This window comes from Balaenoptera ricei, chromosome 21 (assembly GCF_028023285.1).
Source record: "Balaenoptera ricei isolate mBalRic1 chromosome 21, mBalRic1.hap2, whole genome shotgun sequence".
Taxonomy (NCBI): domain Eukaryota; kingdom Metazoa; phylum Chordata; class Mammalia; order Artiodactyla; family Balaenopteridae; genus Balaenoptera; species Balaenoptera ricei.
In genome coordinates this window covers 12,476,882-12,497,665 of record NC_082659.1, presented here as the reverse complement: position 1 = coordinate 12,497,665, position 20,784 = coordinate 12,476,882, and the positions used below count along the sequence as shown (strand labels likewise).

The following is a 20,784-nucleotide window of genomic DNA, read 5'->3' as shown; positions in this document are numbered from 1 at the left end:
GTGTCAAGTCCTGGGTCTGAAAGCGTGAATGAAACAGACCTAACCTTTGCCCTTATGCGTCTTACAGGACAAGGAGGGAGGCTGATATGGAGCAAATAATTGTCCAACGAAATAAATCTTTCCAACTGCCACAGGTGATATAAAAGCAGAGCACAGGATACTTCACGATCTAAAAGGGGGACGGGACCTAATTTAGTCTGAGGGGTTGAGGAAATGAGAGGGTTCGTGGGCTTCACTGATAGAGGGGTCCCCACAGGGTAGAGCCTGTGGACAAACCCTAAACTGTGGGAGGGGAAACTCAGCAAGTCTCTGGGATTTAAAGAATGCTGTCCCTGCCGGATTACAGAGGTGGTGTGTGGAATGAGGTGAGAATGGAAAAGGAGGCCTGATTACATAGAACCTGAAGCCATGCTGAGGATTTCTAAATCTCCTCCTAAGAACAATGAGAATCAAGGAGGGATTGTAAAGCATGAGCTGCTTTATGATTCTAAAAGATCACTGTGGAGACTCTACGGTGCTTGGACCAGAGGGGCCCAAAGGGGCCATCCTGCCTGGCATGCGGGCCGTGCTGTAGGAAAAATATATTTTAGAGGCAGAATCAACAGGACTTGGTGATGGACTCAATGTGGAGGGTGAGGGAGAAGATGTGTCAAAGATCACTTCCAAAATCCTGGGTATGTGAAGGTGATTTCCTGGGGAGGGGGAAAGATAAAGGGTTTTCTGTAAGACATTTATTTTTCTAACACCCATGGCACTTCAAGACAATTGGAATGTGTGGACTTGAAGTGTCTAGACTAGAGATTTAAAATAAAGAGTCACTGACATAAGGACGCTATTTTAAATGCACGAGAATAAATGAGATCAACTAGAGAGTGTGTACGGAGAAGGGAAGGCAGCTCAGGAACACCTTGGGCATCTGCATCACTCACAGGTCAACGAGAGAAAGAGACAAAGTACATTGCGAAGCAGAGGCCAGAGAAGTCAGAGGAAAACAGAGAGCATCATGGAACAGAGGGGAAAAAAGTAAACGGGGGGACGAGGCCCTATGAGGAACCAGACGACAAGGACAAGGGCTGTTGTGACACATCTGTAGACCATGAGGCACAATATTTTGGATACAGTAATGTTCAATAATTTATCTGAAGGCTTAACAGTTTGTGCCCTAAGGCACTGACATTTTATTAGGGAGAAGGAAATAGAAAGAATTGTGTTGCAAGGCCCAATTCATAACTAAAAGAGAGGTACAAACAATGTTACTGGAACCCAAAGGAGGAGAGGACTACTTAGGCCAGGGGAGGAGGGCTGCCCTCAGAGGAGGATCTTGAAGGTGCTTTAATATTCATGCATAGCAACAAGCTCATTCACAGTGTCCAGTAAAGACATTTCAGTTTTAGTATCAGACTGTCATCATGTCAGGAGCCATCAGTAACCGACAGCTCATTCCACATGTAATTCTACTTCAGACAGCACTCTCAAAAGCTTTGTACCAAAAAGACTAACATTTTTATTTAAAAATAACAACAGAAATTCAAAAATCAATAGTAACTGGGCTGAAACCTGTCTCTACCTTTGAAAACACAGTTGACAAAAAAAAAACAATGGTACTATCAAGCCCTCTTGGAACAACTGAATTAAAACAATTAGTGTATCTCATGGTCATACAACAGCACTCCATTTAAAATCATTTCGGCTGTGACGACATACCCATTTAATTTCTTTCAAAAATGATCATTGTAAATTTAACTTTTGACAATTCAGACTCTTCTCTGCTTAAGTGATGTGAAATTTTATTGTATGTTGGGTGACAGCGATAAAGGCGGCTAACACCTGTGTTTTCTTCCACATTATTTACTTTACCTACAGTTGGCTGAAAGCCACTGCTTTTATTTTGGGGAGTCTTCTGAGTGGATTACCTGAATGATTTTCAGCTGCCAAATATCAATGTGCATTTTATTTTGTTAAGGATGAAAACGTTTGATTCTATTATAATGATAAGTGAAAACAGATACTACTATTTCCAACCCAACATTATTTCCGATTGTTTCTGGTTTTAAGAGTTTGGTCTTAACTGTTCAACACCCTTTCTTCTCAGAGAACCATTTGGCATCGTTAGCTATTGGAGGATCACTGTTTCTACTCTCGTTCTCCAACCCACTTTCAAACGTAGGACACAGAACATGAAAACACATGTCCTTAGATCCCAGCTAAGGGTTACGCTAATGCTGATTTGCACGTTTAGCACAATGGACTTTACTTGGAGGCAATGGTGAGAGCTAACATGCTAAACACTTCAGGTATTCCAGGCACTGCGCTTTCAATCCTCACAACTACTCTAGTAGATGGATACGGTTTTAATTCTTATTTTACAGGTGAGGAATCTCAGACCTAAAGAGAATAAGTAAGTAATCTGTTGAAGGTTAGCCCGCTACTAAGCAGCAGAGAGCGGTCTAGAACCCAGGAGAATGTTTTAAAACTACAATTATAAAAGTTTTAGTTATTAATGGCATGATAATATATATAAGATCAAAGACAAACTAGAACTGTAGCAAAATGACCTAAATAAAACCTATGGCCCTTATTCTATCTTAGAAACGTCAATATTCTTATATCCCACCCAAGCTGATTATGTGAAGAGCCTCACAAGCCCTAGAGCCTGTTTTTGCCTTATATCAATATGTGGTGAACTTTCTGCAGCTGGATCCAACCATCTAATTTTCCAGACCTATGTCTACGGCTCAAATCTCAAACACGAGAGTCCCAAATCGGAGGCAGAGAGACCCATGACTTTTGCACATTCCCTGCCTTTTATACTGACTACACCAAAGCAACTGACATTTTGAATTGACTTTAAAGTTAGTTCTGAAATCCAGAAAGAGAGTGATTCAATATGATAAGTACGACTGGAAATCATACAGCCTCTTACCATCTCTTACAATCCTACTGTGTAATAAGTTTTCTTTTAAAAGAAGGAGAAAGAAGATGGCAATGAAGGAAAAGTAAATTCCAGAACTTGTGGACCTTGGGAAGATCACAAGACAGGCAGGGTTCAGAAGTCTGCCCTAAAAGTGACCCTTGCAACATTAAAGTTACAATGATCACAGTGACGTTTTACTGACGACTACTGTCCCTTCTCACCACTCCCTCCGTCGTCTTGCCAGGAGCTCCCTAAGCAAGCCAACAAAGGGCAGCTGTCATCTTGCTCTTCTGGAAATCCTCCTCATCACCAGTGCTTCCACCTCACTAAAAATCCTCACCACCCGCCTCCTCTCTCAGGTCACCTTTAAAGAAAATGAGAAATCAGCTCCAGATCGTCAGAGGATTAATAATAAAAACATGTTTGACTTTACTAAACAATAGCGGAAATCCCAGATGCTGTTAGAACCATTTGTGATGACTAATAAATGGATTCTGTCATTAGAAACGAGATGATTGAATATATTAAAAAAAACCCCCAAACTTCTGTTTAACAACAGTAAAAAAGGAAAAAAGCAAAACAAAAGCTACTGAGAAAAATATGAAACATTTTTGAAATATACTACCTTGAGATACAAATAATAGATAAAAATATGGAAGGTCAACGCTAGATCTCTTTCTGCTAAATAAACCAATAAGTTGCCATATAACCCAGAAATTCCGCTCCTAGGCATAAACCCAAGAGACATGAGAACTTATATCCACATAAACACCTGTGCAGGAATGTTTGTAGCAGTTCTATTTATCATCACTCAAAAGTGGAAACAACCCAAATACCCACCAACTGGTGAATGAATAAATGAAATGTGATGTATCTGTACAATGGAATATTATTTAGCAATGAAAAGAAATGAAGTACTGACACAGGCTACAACATGGATGAACCTTGAAAGCAGTATGCCAAGTGAAAGAAGCTCACAAAAGACCACATATTGTATGATTCCATTTATACAAAATGCATAACAGAATAGGCAAATCTAGAGAGACAGACAATAAATAGTGGTTGCTTGGGCTTTGGGGATAGAGGATATGGGTGTGCGGAATGGGCAGTGACAGCTAATGGAGTACAGGGTTCCCTTTCGGGGACACAAAAATGTTCTAAAACTAGATTGTGATGATGGGTATACAACAATAAATATACTAAAACCCACTGAAGTGTACATTTTAAACAGGTGAACTGTGTGGTATGGGAATTAATTCTCAAAAAGCTGTTAAATTCAAAAAATAAATTGGCAAACAGAAATAGAAAAGGTAGAATGTCACCAAAAAAAAAAAAAATCACCTCTTAACAAAGACAAAATTGAAAATCATGGTATCATTATATATCAATTAAACTAGCAAAAAAAATATTAATACAAATGATAAACACCTGGTCAAATGGCTTCCTATTTCAGATTAACATCCAAAGTCTACAGTGGTCCCCAAGGCCTATGAATTCTGTCTTCATCTCATTGTCTAGGTTACCTCTCTCACCTCCTCTCTTACTGCTCTCACTTTCTCTCTCCATATATTGTGGCCACATTTGACTTCTTATTGTTCTTTGAAGATCCCAGACCTTCTCTAACATCTGGACCTTTACACCGGCTCTTCCTCACCTAACTTCACCACCTCTGTCTAGTCTCTGCTCAAATGTCACCTTCTCAATGAGACTTACCCTAAATACTCTATACAAAACTACAACCAGCTCTCCTTCTTCATCTCTCATGCCCTGTTATACAGCAATTATTTTTAGTTAGATTGATTTTTTAAAAAAACAAACCATGACTAGAAGCTGAATTTATCAAAATGCTTTCTCTGTATCAACTGGAATGATTAATGACTTCTGTTTACTCTGTTAGTGTAGTAAATAATTCATTTTCAAATCCTAGACGGTACATATCTAGGATAAGCCCAACTTGGTCCTAACAAACTATTTTTAAATGTTCCTGCATCTGGTTTACCAATATTTTGCTTAGGATTTTTGTATCTAAGCTTATGAATATGGCTGGCTTATTTTTTCCCTCATATTATCTTGTCAGAATTTGGTTGTATTAGCCTAATCTTCAGGGTGTCTCTGGAATTTCACTGATAGTAACAGGGCTGGTCAGATTCTTTCTTTCATCTGGAGTCATTTTTGGTCAATGATATCTTAGTAAGAACTTATTCATCTCATCTCAAAATTAAAATGTAAGAAGATAAATTTACTCAAAATGTCCTCTTATTTCTTAAGCATCTAGAGTTTTATCTCTTCATTCCTTGTGTATTTTTACTTGTTTCTTTTCTCTCTTATCAATCCTGACAGACATCTGTCAATTCTATTATTCTTTCAAAGAACTAAATTATGCTTTTGTTGATCTCCTCTATTATAGCCATATTTATTATTTAAATAATATCTTCCCTTAATTTTATTTCCCTTCGTCAACTGTCTTCAGATCTATTCTATTGTTCTTACATTGAATTCACTGCTCATTAATTTTAAGACTTTCTATTTTCTAGTATATGCACGCAAGGCTAGAAGTTTTTCTCCAATTCTCTTCTGACACTACTAACAGTATCAGCTAAACTACAGACTTTACTTGGATGCCCCAGGATCCGACCATGTTGTCTTTACTTGTCATGTCTCCCTAGACTCCTCCAATCTGTGACACTTCCTCAGTCTTTTCTCATCTTTAATGACCTGTTCGCTTTTGAATAGGTTAGATGTTTCGTGAAGTGTACCTTGGGTTTGCTAGATGCTTTCTCATAATTAGACTGAGGTTATAGATTGGGAGGAAGAATATGACAGAGGTGATGTGTCCTTCTCATCGAATGACACTGGGGTACATGCTATCAACCTGACATCACTGGTGATGTTAAACTTAATCACTTAGTTATGGTAGCAAATCCCTAGATTTCTTCACTTTAAGTTTACTGTTTTGCCCTTTCCAAACTCTACTTGTTAGAAGATAATCACCAGTCCAGCCCATACTCAAGAAGAGAGGAGTTTCAAAGATTAGTGGACATGTTAAAATCACCAGAGTTAAGTAATACATATTTGTGGGGAGATACTTTGAGGCTACACAAATATCCCTTTTCTCAACGTTTTACTCACTAATTTTATCAAAGAGCACCCATTATTATTTAGAAGTGTATGGTTCTCCTCCAAATTAAGTAGCTTCTAAGTTTTTTAAACTTAGGAGTATAACATACATACAAAAAAGAAAAAAAAATCTTAAGTAGACCATTCAATAAATGAACGGTAAAACACCCACGGGAAGGTCAAAATTTCAAAAAGTCCCAGAAGCCATTCCTGTGCCCCACCAAATTACTAACCCTTTCTTTCTCCCCAAAGTAACCACTATCCTGACTTCCAACCCTATAAGTGGTTTTGTCTTTGTTGAACTTTATATAAATGGAATCATACAGTATGTATTATTTTATGTCTAGCTTCATTTACTCAACGTGGTGTTGTTGTAAGTAACTGTGCTCAATTATACTTGGGGGCCCATATTTTAACAGATTCATTACAGATTCGTGGCCCTCTTTTTTTTTCTTAGTGAAGCATTTTGCCTTATAATCTACCTATTCCAAAATTAACAAAGCTATACTAGCTTTATTCTTTTTCTTTTTTTTTTTTTTTTACTTTGGCTGCGCCAGGTCTTAGTTGTGGCATGTGGGATCTTCGTTGCGGCATGCGGGACCTTTAGTTGCAGCATGTGGACTCTTAGTTGCAGCATGCATGCGGGATCTAGTTCCTTGACCAGGGATCGAACCCGGGCCCCCTGCATTGGGAGCGCGGAGTCCTACCCAATGGGCCACCAGGGAAGTCCAATACTAGCTTTATTCTGATTAGAATTTGATTGTTGCATCTTTTTTACCCATCCTTTTATTTTTAACTCTTCTGTATCTTTGTTTCTAGTGTCTCTTATAAGAATCATATAGGTAGATTTTTCTTTCCAAAACCAGTCTGTAAATCTTTGTCTTTTAAACTAGAACATTTAATCCAATTACACTTATTTCTCATTATTTGGGTTTAATTTACCCATTTTAAACTTTTCATTGGCTTGCCTTTTCTATTCTCTTCTCTCTTTTCCTGCTTTCTTTAGTATTTCCAATGGTGAAGAACTTCTGGTGCCATTAGTTACTTTCAAATTTTGTCTGAAAACATGTTTATCTCATTCATATGCATGAGAGATGTTTTCCTGTGTATAAAATTCTGGTTGATGGTTATTTTCTCTTAGAGCACTGAAAGTATTACATTATCATTTTCCTTCCATCATCACTATGGAATAGTCAGGTGTATCACTCTAACTGTCAGACTTTTGCAAATAATCTTTTTTCCTCTGGCAGCTTTGAATTTTAACCATTATGTGATTAATTTACAGAAGTTCTACTTAGTTCTTTTCCCATATATCCTTGGTCATTTCACAGTCATAGTATCTTTCTTACTCATATTTTCAATTCCTTTTTTATTTCTTGACATATTAAACACCCATATTTTACATTCTGTATCTAAAATCAACAAAATCTGAAGCATTTGAAGACCTGATTCTATTGTCTGTTTTTTTCTGCTGGTTCTTACTGATGTGACCTTGTTTCTGTGTAAATTTGCGATTTTTGGCTATGAGTTTGTACCCTTAGAGCTCTACCTGTGGAAGGCACAGGTGCAGGTGCGTTCCTCCGGAGAGGATATGCACTTCCAGGCAACTGGCAGCACAGCCACCTGCCACTGCCTAGACCTGCCACAGCTCGAATTAAGTGTTTAGCTTGCAGTTTCTCAGACTTTCCAGGTAAGTGTGAACTCAGCCTGCAAACCCACATAAGGTGTGTCAGATGGTGATACGTTCAGAGGTCAGAATGGTTTCTCATTGTTTCTCCAAACAGGTCACTTTTCCTACTGCTTTCTGGCGGGTGATGGAAGTGGCAGGTGTGTTGGGGTGGCAGGGTTGGAGGAGTTTAATCCTAGTTCCTCTCACACCGAGGGTTTGGTCCTTTTGGGTCCCAATTCTACACAGTTGGGCTTTGTCTCCATGAGACCATGAAAAGAAGACTATGGAAGGTGACGTTCACCCAGCGTGTCAAATTCTCTTAGGGAAAAGCAAGCTTTAGTGCTCTGTTATTGCTTTAAATGTCTTGTGGCTAATTTAATTGAGTTTATGATTGAACTTCTCACATTTAAATTGCTGATCCATCTGGAATTAAAGGAAAAAGGTACAGATTCACTTTCATTTCTTTTAAAATGGGCCAAGATATGTCCCAAGCATTCACTGAATAATCCATTTTTTCCTTAATGATATGGAGTGCCACTTTTATCACATTTTAAATTCGACAAGGTGTTTCTGCATATTCTTCAATGTTCAGTTCCACTGATCTTCCATTTTTGTGTCAATATCACACTTTTGTAATTACTGGAGATTTAAGTATTTTAAATATATTAAGATAAAGACCTATATACAATTGCCAACCCAACTGTAATAAACATTCATGCATATAGATTGTGGTCTCTAAATATCACTTCTCACTAAAAAGAATCAGAGCTTCTTGGAGAAATGTTTGATTCCAGACCTTATACAAAAAAATCAAGAACATCTTTCCAGACCAAAGAGAAAGAAACTATCAGAATATTGGGATCAAAGGCCTCAGGAGTCAATATAAAAAGGTTCCTATACGCACAAGACAGGACAATGTGAGGTTCAATAAGAATAATAACTGCAATGACATATCAATAATGTTTAAATTCGTGATCACACAGTGATACTTAAACAAACAAATTCAACTCTGTTGGTCATCTCTAACAGATGCTAGGACATAGCTCATCATTTGAAATTTTTTTTTTTAAAAGGAAAATAATCTAATATTTATTCATCTTTCCAATATGAGCTGAGGGTAAGCAAATAACAAGTAGCAGTTGGGGGGTGTGGAATTTCACTTTATAGAAGTATCCCAACAAATAAATAAATAAGGAATAATATAATTAGACTATCATCATTTTGTAATCCTTAATGAAATAACCTAGACGATGATCATGAATGACTATTACTATAATTAAAAAGAAAAATGGGACATTGTATGCCTGAGGGAGATAATGTAATACCAACCATGATGAATTCTACTCCCCACTAAGAAAAAAAAAACAAAACTAGATCTCGTAATCTCTACATCTAATTAGCAATTTATACGGGCCAAGAATTTTGTTCAAGTCTACCATCAGGATAAAAGATACAAAAGTCAGATGAAGACCTCTATAAACAACCTGGTTTTTATGAATAGTTACATACAGAGAAAAGAGGGTGACTGAAATCAACTTCAAAAAATATATATATTTGTCTAAACTCATCATATTGTACTTTTAAATTTGGTGAATTTCATTATAAATAGTTTATAATAAATTATAACAGCAATAAAAGTGAATAAGTGATCATTTTCTATGCGGGAGGAAAAGATTTAAATGAGTAATTATTAGAACCAATAAGTAAGGTAATTTCTTCATGCCCCTGTGTTGTCCATCCCCACCTGGCTCCTAGCAGACACTCTCCTGCTTTCTGTCAGTTATGCCTTTTCAAGCATTTCGTACACATGGAAGCACAGCAGTAAGTAGTCTTCATGACTGGCTTCTTTCACTTATCACATCGCTTGTGAAATTCATCCACGTCATGAGTATTAGCAGCTTGTTCCTTTTGATTGCATTTTATGGATATACCACAATTTATTTACCCATTCAGTCACTTGTGAACCTGAAGGCTGTTTCCAGGTTTGGGCTAGCAAGAGTAAGGCTCCTGTGAATGTTTACACTCAAGTCTTTGAGTATATGCTTTCATTTCTCTTGTGTAAAAATACCTACAAGTGGGATTGCTGGGTAACATTTTAAGTGTATGTTTAACTTCATAAGAGATGTATGTAGTATAAATAGCTATTTTTTTCCTCTCACAACTTCATTGTCGTGGCCTCAAGAGGCTGATTCTCTCAAAATTTAACATGAACATACTAGGTCAATGTATTTATTGGGTCTATGTCAAGGAAAAGTATCGAAATATAACGAGGTGTTGGTTTGAGTGTGTTCATTATAATATCTTTATCTCACACAGTTCCACAGAGCTTAACTCCCACAGTCCTTCAAAAAAAATGAGAGAATGAGTATTGCAGGCTTCATAGAATCATTTAAAATTGATTTTTAGGAATCCTTATTCCCTGTTCCTGTCTGCTTAGACTGTACATTCTCTCACAGAAGAAGTTAATTGCATTTGATTTTGTAAAATGCTATGAGCATTATGGATATGAGGGTGTTTATGAGTGAAGATGGAGAAGTCTGGAAGTCATGACCAGAGAGACTGAGACAGTAGTTCACCCAAGTGAGGAGAAACTAAATACCTCCTCCCCCAGCAACACAATTTTGATGAAGAATTTCTTTTGACGTATAATTATTTAGCCTGCAGTATGGTACCCTTCAAAGCTAGAAAAGGAGACCAAGATCATTAGAGAGAAAGAAAGAGAGAACCAAAACATTATGAAATCAATAAATGTGATTACGTGTTATAATTTCACTCTACTGAGTATGCTTTTTGAAAAAAAAACACTACCGTGCTATGAAATTTAATCATTTCCAGTTATTAGCATGTCTTAACAGAGATAAGACCAGTTCTTGCATTAAGTAGAGTATCTCTCTCCCATTTTCTCTTTCAGTCTTGCTTCTTTTCTTTAGTGAAGGTGAATCAAGTCATATCATTCTTCATTTCATTCAAACTTCACGAAGACTGTTGTACTATTTTCAAACCCAACACCAACTACAACATAAATTCATTTCTGGACATCTTAAAAGAAGATGTACAGTTTGCTACTGCAAATCAGTATTGCTCTATCTCCTTCAAAACCCTGAGATCAGGAAATTGGAACTGAAAGAACTTGGGATGTAAGCTAAGTATAAAGACATCACTCATGTCTAATCAAGAGACAATCCTTATTTGTAGCAATTTGCATTCTCAGAAGGCATATTTCTTTTCATCTGAAGCACACTGCTATGACTTTTGTATGTTAGTTACATCACTGGTTAAAGTGTCATAGTTTGATGTGCACATGAGCTAACTCCATTCACAGTTACAAACTAACCCTTACATTCAATAGCCATTCTTTTAAAATCTGTGCCCAAGACTGCAAACAGGTGAGATTGTGGATGGCTTTTCTAAGTCCATCATCGTTGCTAAAAATAATTCAAAGTGAATTCATATTAACAATGTGGGGATAAATATATGTGAGAATAAAGACAGCACCCTGTTATCAACAGCAATGCCCACTAACCAGCCATGTATTTGGCGTGGAGAGCAAATAATTTAACCAAAGGAGTGTTTGTTTCCTTTTTGACAAAATTAAAAGTTACATCAGATCATATGCTGCGGTGCTCAATAAATTTCTCAAATACATTTATATTTCTAAAGAAATTTATACCTTTACATTTCCAACATTTTATTTCAGTTTGATAAACAATAGTAAAAACTTAATCAAAATTCACCAAAAATTTTCTACATCCAATTTTCACCAAATCTCACCTATTTGTAATCTGGGATATAAATTTTTAAAAATATCAATTGAATTGAAGGTTGAGTTTGTATAAGATACTCCATTCCTTATCCCAAGTATATATAATGAACAAATAAAATAATAAATTTTGGCGTAAAATTTTTTACATTCCTCTTCCTAAAAAAATAGATTTTCTCAAGAAATTAAAACACCCACCTCTAAAAGTTATGAATATATTATTAAAAGAGCATTAATTTATTCATTTCTCCACTTCAACAACTAGGAATAAGATGCCAGGAAATACTGTTATCCCATTAACCCGAGGAGGAAACTAAAGCCCAATGATCACCAATACCTATGACCATAATATAAAATAATACAAAACGGATGCTTTAGACAGATGTTCCTAAATACCTGATTCTCAAATACTTGACCCATTTGCTGTAATTCAATAAAATAAATGAAGCACACCTACTAATATTGTTACATTAAAATAATGAAGTATGAGGCCAGTGCTTGGCTGCGTCTGAAAAATCGTTACTATGACCAAAAATGCAGGCAGGTCCCCTGAGACACCACAGCAATGAAGAGTTAGCTAATTCATGAGTTACTATTTCTGCGGCATTACTTTGTGAAAGGGACTAGTATATGCAGGGATTCTACAGGATAGGCAAGCCAAGAAAAGCTAGGTTATCAAAATCCATGAAACTCTGCTCAAGTTATCCTGCCATTTCTGAATGGCTGGGGCCTTCTCAAAGAGCCACCTGGCCAAAAAGTGCTCAAATGGCAGAGAGAGGGAATCATCTGCCCCGCCATGTTCAAACCATGACACAGCTCAAAACATCACAATAGAGCATGGACCACAAGGGCCAATGTGCTAAGGAAGTGTTTCTATAAAAAGGCATTTGCACTGACAGGAAGTGTTAAACAAGTGCCTGTTCGCTAATGGAAGAGATGCTCTCATCTTTCATTACAGTTATTATGAATGTCTTCTACCTCTTCTTGAGGGAAGCACTTTCGTGGGGAAGGCACTTCTTCCTGGCTCACCTTTGTGGTCCCACAGTGATGCCATACACATGAAACACAGGCTTCTGATATTAAGAGCACGTTAAACCTGGCACAAAATAAGCTTTATCTGAGGGATTCTGCTGCATTAGGAGACATGTCTGGGGGACAGGGCTACTTGGGATCTTCTGGGATCTCCCCCAGTGAGATGGGGCTCCATTTCCTTCTAACAGTTATTTGTGTGAGATATCCTATATGTACTTTTGATTTTAAATCCCTCCCTTAGTTTGCATCTTTCCTAAAATAGCATTTAAATGGACAGATTATGACAGCCTGTTGAGGTAGTCCATTTACAATATGTCTTACAAAGAAAAGAATTGTGAAAAATGGTTAAAATTTCCAAGGGCAGTAATAATAAGTAATAACTTCTTGAGAAGTGCACAGCTCAAGGGAATACTGAAGTTTAGCAAGAGTAAGTTTTGACAAAATACCTTCATTCTCCCCCCCCCCCCCCGTTTTTAGATAAGGTATCTGCCTAGCAGATCACAGAAATGTATACACATGGTAGACACGGAGCAGTAAGGCATCCCACAAACCAGCCCATGAGATTCTTAAGGAACGTACAGAGAAATAAAGGTGGCTTGACAGAGTAAGGGTTGTTTACGGTAGAAAAGAACACTTCTAACAATGACTTCCATAAGTGAAACCCAGAAATCCAGACTGAAGAGAGGTATATAGACGAACTTTTTCACACTCTTTTTCTGAGAACGATAGAAAAGTTGTGAGGTAAAACAAAACAAAAAAGAACATCTATTTGAAGACACTGGCGAACGACTAAGGCAAGTAAGGGAAGCCCATAGTCAAGATCCCAACTTGGCACTGTTTTTCCTTTTGAGGCATTTGCATATGTGTAGGGAAAGTGAAAAGCCGGGGGAATGTAGTGACTGAGAGAGCCTGACACACAGAAAAGCACTGGCTGTCCCACAGAGCTGAGAGGCTTCGGGGAGAGACTGGAGTCCAGCCTCAATCCCGCAAAGGGACCCTCAGGAAACAGCCCAGGAGTTCAACTGGGATTCTGAAAAGCTCCGCCCTAAGAGGAAGAGTGGACTGGAAATAGACCCACTCTGAGAAAAATGAATGAAGCCCAGAATTCAGAAAACTCAAACCCTGACTGAATTAGAACTATCTACCCCTGGACTCACTGCCTGTAAGAAGCAAAACTAAATCCTCTTTGAAGGATAACAAGATCATCCCAAACCTCAAATGATCTTTATTCTCTTTCATACATAATATATGGCTCTTAATTAAAAGTAAGCAGCTGTGAGATGTCAAATATTGACCAAAAATCAAGAGAAAAATAACAGACCGAAGAATCCAACATACAGGAAATCTAGATATTATACTAATTAAGACATGGAATTTTCAAGTAACTGTGATTATTTCGTTCAAAAAAATTATTATATCAATGTGCAGAATTTGGGCAAGTAACTAGAAACAAAAAATAAATAGAAATTTTAGAATTGAAAAAATACACAGTGGAATTAAGTTGAAACCAATAATAAAAGATAAGAAAATCCTAAACTGTTTAAAAATTAAGCAATACACTCATATGAGAAATCATAAAGAAATCAGAAAATATTTTGAACTGATTGATAATAAAAATACAAAATTCAAAACCTATGGGATGTAGGCAAAAGCCATGCGCAGAAAGTAATTTAGAGCTTTAAGGGCAGATATTAGAAAGTAACAAGGCCCAAAACCGTGTGTCATTATCTGCTTGAGTTGAAGCTATGTATATTTTTTGACACGGCAATTCCACTCCTGGGTGCATAACCAACAAAAATGTGTACATCTGTGCACCCAAAGACATGTGTAGTAGACACGTACACTAAGGCATAATTTTTAATTACCAGCAGTTCGAATAAACTCTAATGTACATAGACAGTAGAAGAAATAAAGAATTCATGGTATCTATACGAAAGTGGACTGCTTTACAGCAATAAAAGTGAATGTAGATGAATCTCAAAATGTTGAACAAAAGAAGCCATCAGTAATCCATGGGGTAGCATTCCAATTTCACAAAGTTCAAAGCAGGCAGAAAATCAACTTAGAGTATTGCCAATAAAGGTCACCTAGTGTCACCTTCAGGGAGAAGGATGATGATGAGGGGATACCATGGGGGCTTCGGGGGTCATGGCAATAATCTCTTTCATGACCTATGTATTGGTTGCATGAGTTTGTTTACTTGGTGAACAGTCTGTAAGACTCCAAAAATCAAGGGTAAACAAGCTGTGACCTTAACAGCAGTGTGGTCAAAAAGATTTAGGGTAAAGATCAGCAAACAACCCATGAGGAAGTGTGAGGCACTAGGAAAATTTGACCTAGAAAAGGAAGTGACGTGGTGATGTGAGCCGTGGGCATCCTGAAATATTAGGTTGTCCGATGAAGGAGCAACTAGGCTCAACTCTGCACGTGTATTTCAGCACAATAAGGAAAAGTAAGTTTTCCAGACTCAAATTTTCATGCAGTATACTAACTGCAAATAATAAAACTGCCCAGAAAAGGAACACACTCTTTCTCAACAGAAAGAACAATCTCAATCACTCACATGTTCTAACAAAATCAGAAAAACTACCCATCGAGGGTAACTGAAAGGGTTCCTGCATTGAATGGAGAGGGCAGATGACCACAAAGGCCCCTTCCAGATTCTATGCATACGTTCCACGAAGAACCACAATAAAAAAGTCTTACCCTTAATCGCGTAGTGGAGATCTCAGCTTTTAAGATATCAGGGTCATATTTAGTACTGGATGAAGATCCTGAGAATACTTTCAAAGGGAAAAAAGAAAAAAAAAAAGTAACTTGTACAAGTTGCATAACTAGTTGTCAACTTGGAATTTACAAACTCTAAAAACAACAAGATTTACATGCTTCTGTGGATACTTACTTAACTTTATAACTCCTTTACTGTCATTCATCAGACACCTAAATATAAAAAGTCATCTTCAAACCTTTATAATTTTTTTCAAGAAAAAGGAATGTTATAAAGACCCCAGTGCCTCATTTTCCTCTGAATTTTATATCTATGGATAAAATCTTAGAGAATCTTATTGCAGACCCAGTTTATCAGAGCTTTGCATTATCCAGAAACTTGTAATTTAAGTAGAACTTCTGGGCCCATCACAGATGCTTCTTTAAACAAGGCCAGCTCCAGATTATCAATTTCTGAGATGAGAGAGAGGTCGGTCAACTCAGGTGTTCAACAGAAACTTCATTCTAGTTAACAGCTCCAGTTTTAGTTTAGTCCCACTGCAAACATTGTACAAGAGTAGCACAAGGGCCAAATTACTTGCCCTGATCTGAAATGGTAAACATTAATCCCCCAGTGAGGAGACTTTTATCTGGAATGGGGTCGAGGGGTTTTACTGAGAAATCTGATGTGTGCCCTCGGCCTCACGTGGCTCTGAGGGACTCTTCCTGCCCGGGAAGGAACAGGACTCAGAACAAAGTCCCACAGAAACCCAAGTGGCCTTCTATTACCTACGACTTGGTCCCCATTTCTCAGGTCTGAACAGCCACGCTGTACTTACAGCTGGTGCGAGAGCTCGACTTTTCCTTGTAGGCGTCGTTTAACCGGACGTATTCATCCAGGGCCAGGGCCAGTCTTTGCTCCTTCACGTGGTACAGCTCCTTCTGCGTCCTGAGGGCATCCTGAGCCACGGACAGATAGTCCTTGAGCATTTTCTCCTGTTCCCCCCTCCATTGTTTCCTTGGGTCTTCAATCTGTGTGGTTTCTGAAAGTATATTAGGTGGGTTATTTTTCAGAATTTAATGATGGTTTTTTTTATTTTTTATTTAAGCTTTAAAGAAAGTAGCCATCTTTATTTCTTACCTCCTTTAAGTAGTTTATTAGTGGTAGGAAGTGACCCCTCCAGAAGTGTGATAGAGTTTCTGTTTTAGTTTACCCAGTGCCTCCCCATCCCTGCCCCTTTCAGGTCCTTGTTAGCAGTTTATCCTCATTGCCAATCCCTCAGACACAATGTTGCCTAAGTAAGCACAGCAACAGGGCTGTGCTCAGGTCCTTCCTTTCAAGAACTCTCTGGATCCCCAGGACCTTCAGAATAAAAGCCAAGCTTTTATGGCCCTGTATGATCTGAACCCAACCTGCTTCCCATGCTTCTGTTCACTCAGTACAGGACTCTTGCCGGGCTGCCCTCTACATCAGCAGTACTCAAAGTGTGGTCTGCAGACCAGCGCCGGTCCGTGAACTCTGTTACGTGTCTGTGACGATAAGTACAGGTATCAAGAGTAAACATTTTGAAATGTTTACAGCAATTTCATACAGTTATTGTATATCTGTTGACTCTAATAATAATAATACTGGGGCTTGCATTTCGCATTTTTTTCAACTTTTCTAATTCATTTTTATTGTCATTTTATAAAAATATCAGTTAGTCCATAATGGCTCAGAAATTTTAAAACAAACAAACAAAAAGACCAAACCGCGGTCACGGGTTAAGGAGAACACCCTAACGCACAGTTCTTGGTTCTGCACTTCTGCACACCAGCATCACCTAGAGAGCTCTAAAATAAATCCCAGACCATTTAGAGTTTCTGAGGGTGGAACCCAGGCAATGGCAGGTTTACAAGCTCCTCCAGTGATTCCCATGAGCGGCTGTGCCTGAGAGTCTGTGCTCTGCAACAGCTCACATACTGCCTCCTGCATGGAATTATGAATTATTCAAAACATCCCATCCTAAACTTGCTCAAACTTGCCTCCCCTGCCTCACCCACTCCTCCCAGAGGGAACCAAAATAAAGGCTCTGGCCCATGCTTTCCCCTTCGCCCCTTCTGCCTCCTGACAGACCCAGGTGCTTCCCCACGTGGCCCTGCATGGTGTGATGTGGCCCCCTTCTCTTGGGAACTGTAAGTAGTACAACTTCTTTCGATGGCACTGACCTCTTTGTGTTGTCACTCAGCCACCTCTAGAAATTAAATCCCAGGTACAATCAAGACAGATGGGTCATACGGGCTGGCCACTGCATGAACATGAGGACCTACCTCTTCCTGACAAGTTAGGATCGGATAATTAACTTCTCAATTTGCTGGAATGTCCAGTGGTGTGTACTGTCTTTAAAATGCTTTGTGTGTGACTCTCAACCTTAATGTACCCCAACTCGGTATTTCTGGTTGCCTCTAAGGACTCCAGTGAGTCAAAACCCAGAGAATGATAGGAGACGATCTGCTGTGACCACAATTATCTCCAGCAGCCAGGCTGGCCCTGGAAATGTTTAACCTGGTCTCCAGGGAGAAGTGATAACACTACAGTGGTTCAGACGTTAAGCCTGGGTCCCCTTTGGGCCAAGGGAGGCCGGGTCAGCCAGAGGCACCACCACCACTGCCTCAGACCTACAGCCCTCCCTTCGGTTAGCAAAAACGTCAGTGCTTTCTCTAAAGTAGTAAGTATTCGGAACACTAATTTTTAAAGATGTAAATACTTCAATGTGCAAAAGAGGCAAATCTCATGTAATTGTGGGGAAAAATACGCTAGAGTCAATGTCCAAAGAAGATATGCAGGAGTGGGGCAGCGCTGGACAGACAGCCCCCCAGCCAAGAATCTTCAAGGGCCTCGTCACAAGGGGCAGGCTCGGCGTCTGGGTAACACGGAGAGTAGACACTGATCAGCCAATAAGAGCCTAAACGTCTCCATTTTAAATGTTCCTTATAACTCAGGTCTCTGGCTATCCAAACATGTAATATTTACATTCATTTCCAATATTTCTATATACGAATGCAAACTGACTCAAAGTACAGAGAATTCATCCTCTAACAAACAGAAATTTATGGTCTTAACTGTGGATGACCCACAATAGTCCTCACCTCCTAGTGTGCACACCCTTGAATACAGGCTAGAGTGAGTGACTCGCTTCGAACGAAGAGCACAGGGAGACTGGGTGTCACTGGAGACTGGGTTACAAGAGGCTGTGACCGCCGTCTTGCCGGGCCCTCCTTGGCTTTTCTGCTCTAGTGAAGCCAACTGCCAGGTTACACGCCGTCCTATGCACGTAGCAAGGAATGCGGGGGGCGACTGGCCGGCAGCCGACGAGGAACTGAATGAATCGTGCCAGCCACCACACGACTGAGCCTGGAAGCAGGCCTCCTCCGGTCATGCCGGGGGTCACGCAGCCTGGCTCACACCGTGAGGACACCCTGTGAGAGACCTGGAGCCAGAGGACCTGGCTCAGCCTTGCTTGGCTTCAGCGCCCGCAGAAACAGCGAGATAATAAATGCAACCTGTTACAGTGAGATATATAACTAGGAAACTAACCAAATAAAGAGATGATACAAATTGAAAATGTACATGAAAAACTTGAAGTGTTTACACATTATAATAGCTATAGCAAGATACGTACTCCCAGTTCTCTCTCAATATCTTTAGAGGTTTTACCTAATCATATTTCCCTACATATTGGCGAACTGGCATACTTTCAATAAAATGCTTGTCAACAGCTAAATTGCCACCAAACCCTGAAAGTAACACTGACTGACACTTAAATGAATAAAGTACAATGATAATAATAATAATAAACTATCAGCATTTGTTTTGGGTACATCAGCAGAAACACTCCAGTCGACTGGTTTAAATACTGGATGCTACAAGAGACTCAGCAGGACACGCTGACATTTCCAATATACTGCCCCATTCAAATATGAACTACAAAAGTGGGTTCCCAGAGGCACCTTTGAAGAAACCTTCATAAAGCAAGACTGTGCTTCATCTCCATCAGTTATATTTGCTGAATAGATCTGTGAAGAATATTTATTAAACGTAAATACTCAAAAAAGTATATTATACAAATGTGGTATTTTTTTATTAAGACCTGGTGGCCTTGGGAGATCACTGTATTATAATGCAATATAATTTGCATGTTGTCTACTATAGGAAAGAAGTAATATATCACATACTGTTAAAATGTCACACACCTCAAGGGAATTCACATTCCATCAGTTTTATAGATGTGGAACTTTATAGATAGAGAACACGTTGTGAGTTACAAGAGCTTATCAGGGGAGATAACATTAGACTCTTCAAAGGAATATTATTTCTGTCTCTCATGCACGTTTCTATTCTTTCTGCTATGCTCAGGAAGAATGAATGAAAGAATATGAGTAACTCTCCTTATCTTCCTTTATAGAAACTATCTGCTATGTTTACTTATCTGTTTGTGCTACAGACAATTGAGTATCTACTGCATGCACTAGGGAAAACAAGATGTTCAGGTATGATCCCTCCTTCCAAAGAAATTACAAAGTATAGAAGAAGTTGTGACACAGGAATTAAAACAACAACGACAACAACTGTTTTATACGGTAGAAAATGGTGAGAGCCCCGAGGAGAGAAAGGTCAAGTGCCACAGAAGTTTAGAGACACGGGAGTTTCCTCTGGCTAAAAAAGTAAGGTCCCATGGAACAGGCAGTGATTAAGAAGGGCTTTGAAAGGTCCCAGACAAGAGGCCCTTCAAGGACCAAACCCCCTGTTTGCCGCTCCAGCCGTTTTCCCCAGCCTCATTCACACCAGCCTCAGCCGCGCTGAATTTCTTTTCTTTCCTTCATTAAGTCCTGCTTCCTGAGGCCTCTTCAGACCTCTGGCTTTACTTGTGGGTCTTCCTTCTTCCAGGCAGTTTCTCCTGCAAACTCCCAAAGCCTACCCCATCCCCGTGTTCTCCAGGCCTGTTAACTCACTCAGCCTTTGGGTTGTCAGCTTAAAGCGCCTTGTCTAAGTAGCTGCAGCCACGCCCTTCAGAATGGATACGGTGCTTTACTTGTTCTCCTTTGTTCTGCTAGTGATGGTGGTACTAGAATTCTGCTCTACTTTCTCACTTCTTCCCCAATACTCCAAGAGGAACTAGATGGTGTCTCGAACGTCAGGTTAATAAATAGGAAACTCATTTTGTAAGCAACAGTATGCGGTAGAAAGGTTCCAAGTAAGGGCGTGAAAGGATCTTAGCTATATTTTAGGAAGATCATCTGAGAGAAATGTGAGGTTCTATTATCAAAAGAGTTGATATGATTGTGCAGACAATTTTTTGGATGAAAGGTTATACATTAAGTAAAAAAAAGCAGTTTATAAAACTGTATGTATGTGATATAATCCCACTTGATGTATACAATATATTGAACACTCGTGTGTGTGTGTGTGTGTGTGTGTGTGTGTGTTTGTGTGTATATCAATATGAAAAAGTCTGGAAGGATACACACTACAAGATTTAGAATACTGGATTATCTCTGAGTAGTATGAATATAGATAATTTCTTCCTTTTATTTACCCACATTTTC

General features: G+C 38.9%; 1 protein-coding gene across 4 annotated transcripts in view; it reads right to left on the bottom strand.

Annotated features, from left to right (window-relative positions):
* Nucleotides 1-20,784, bottom strand: part of WWC2 (WW and C2 domain containing 2) — a 163,585-nt gene that overhangs the window by 51,233 nt on the left and 91,568 nt on the right. For all 4 annotated transcript variants that reach the window (XM_059909637.1, XM_059909638.1, XM_059909639.1 and 1 more), the window contains exons 3-4: nucleotides 16,038-16,241; nucleotides 15,199-15,275 (exon numbers count right to left, since the gene is read on the bottom strand). In XM_059909637.1, coding sequence (XP_059765620.1) covers nucleotides 15,199-15,275; nucleotides 16,038-16,241 — 281 coding nt within the window. The remainder of the gene's footprint in view (nucleotides 1-15,198; nucleotides 15,276-16,037; nucleotides 16,242-20,784) is intronic.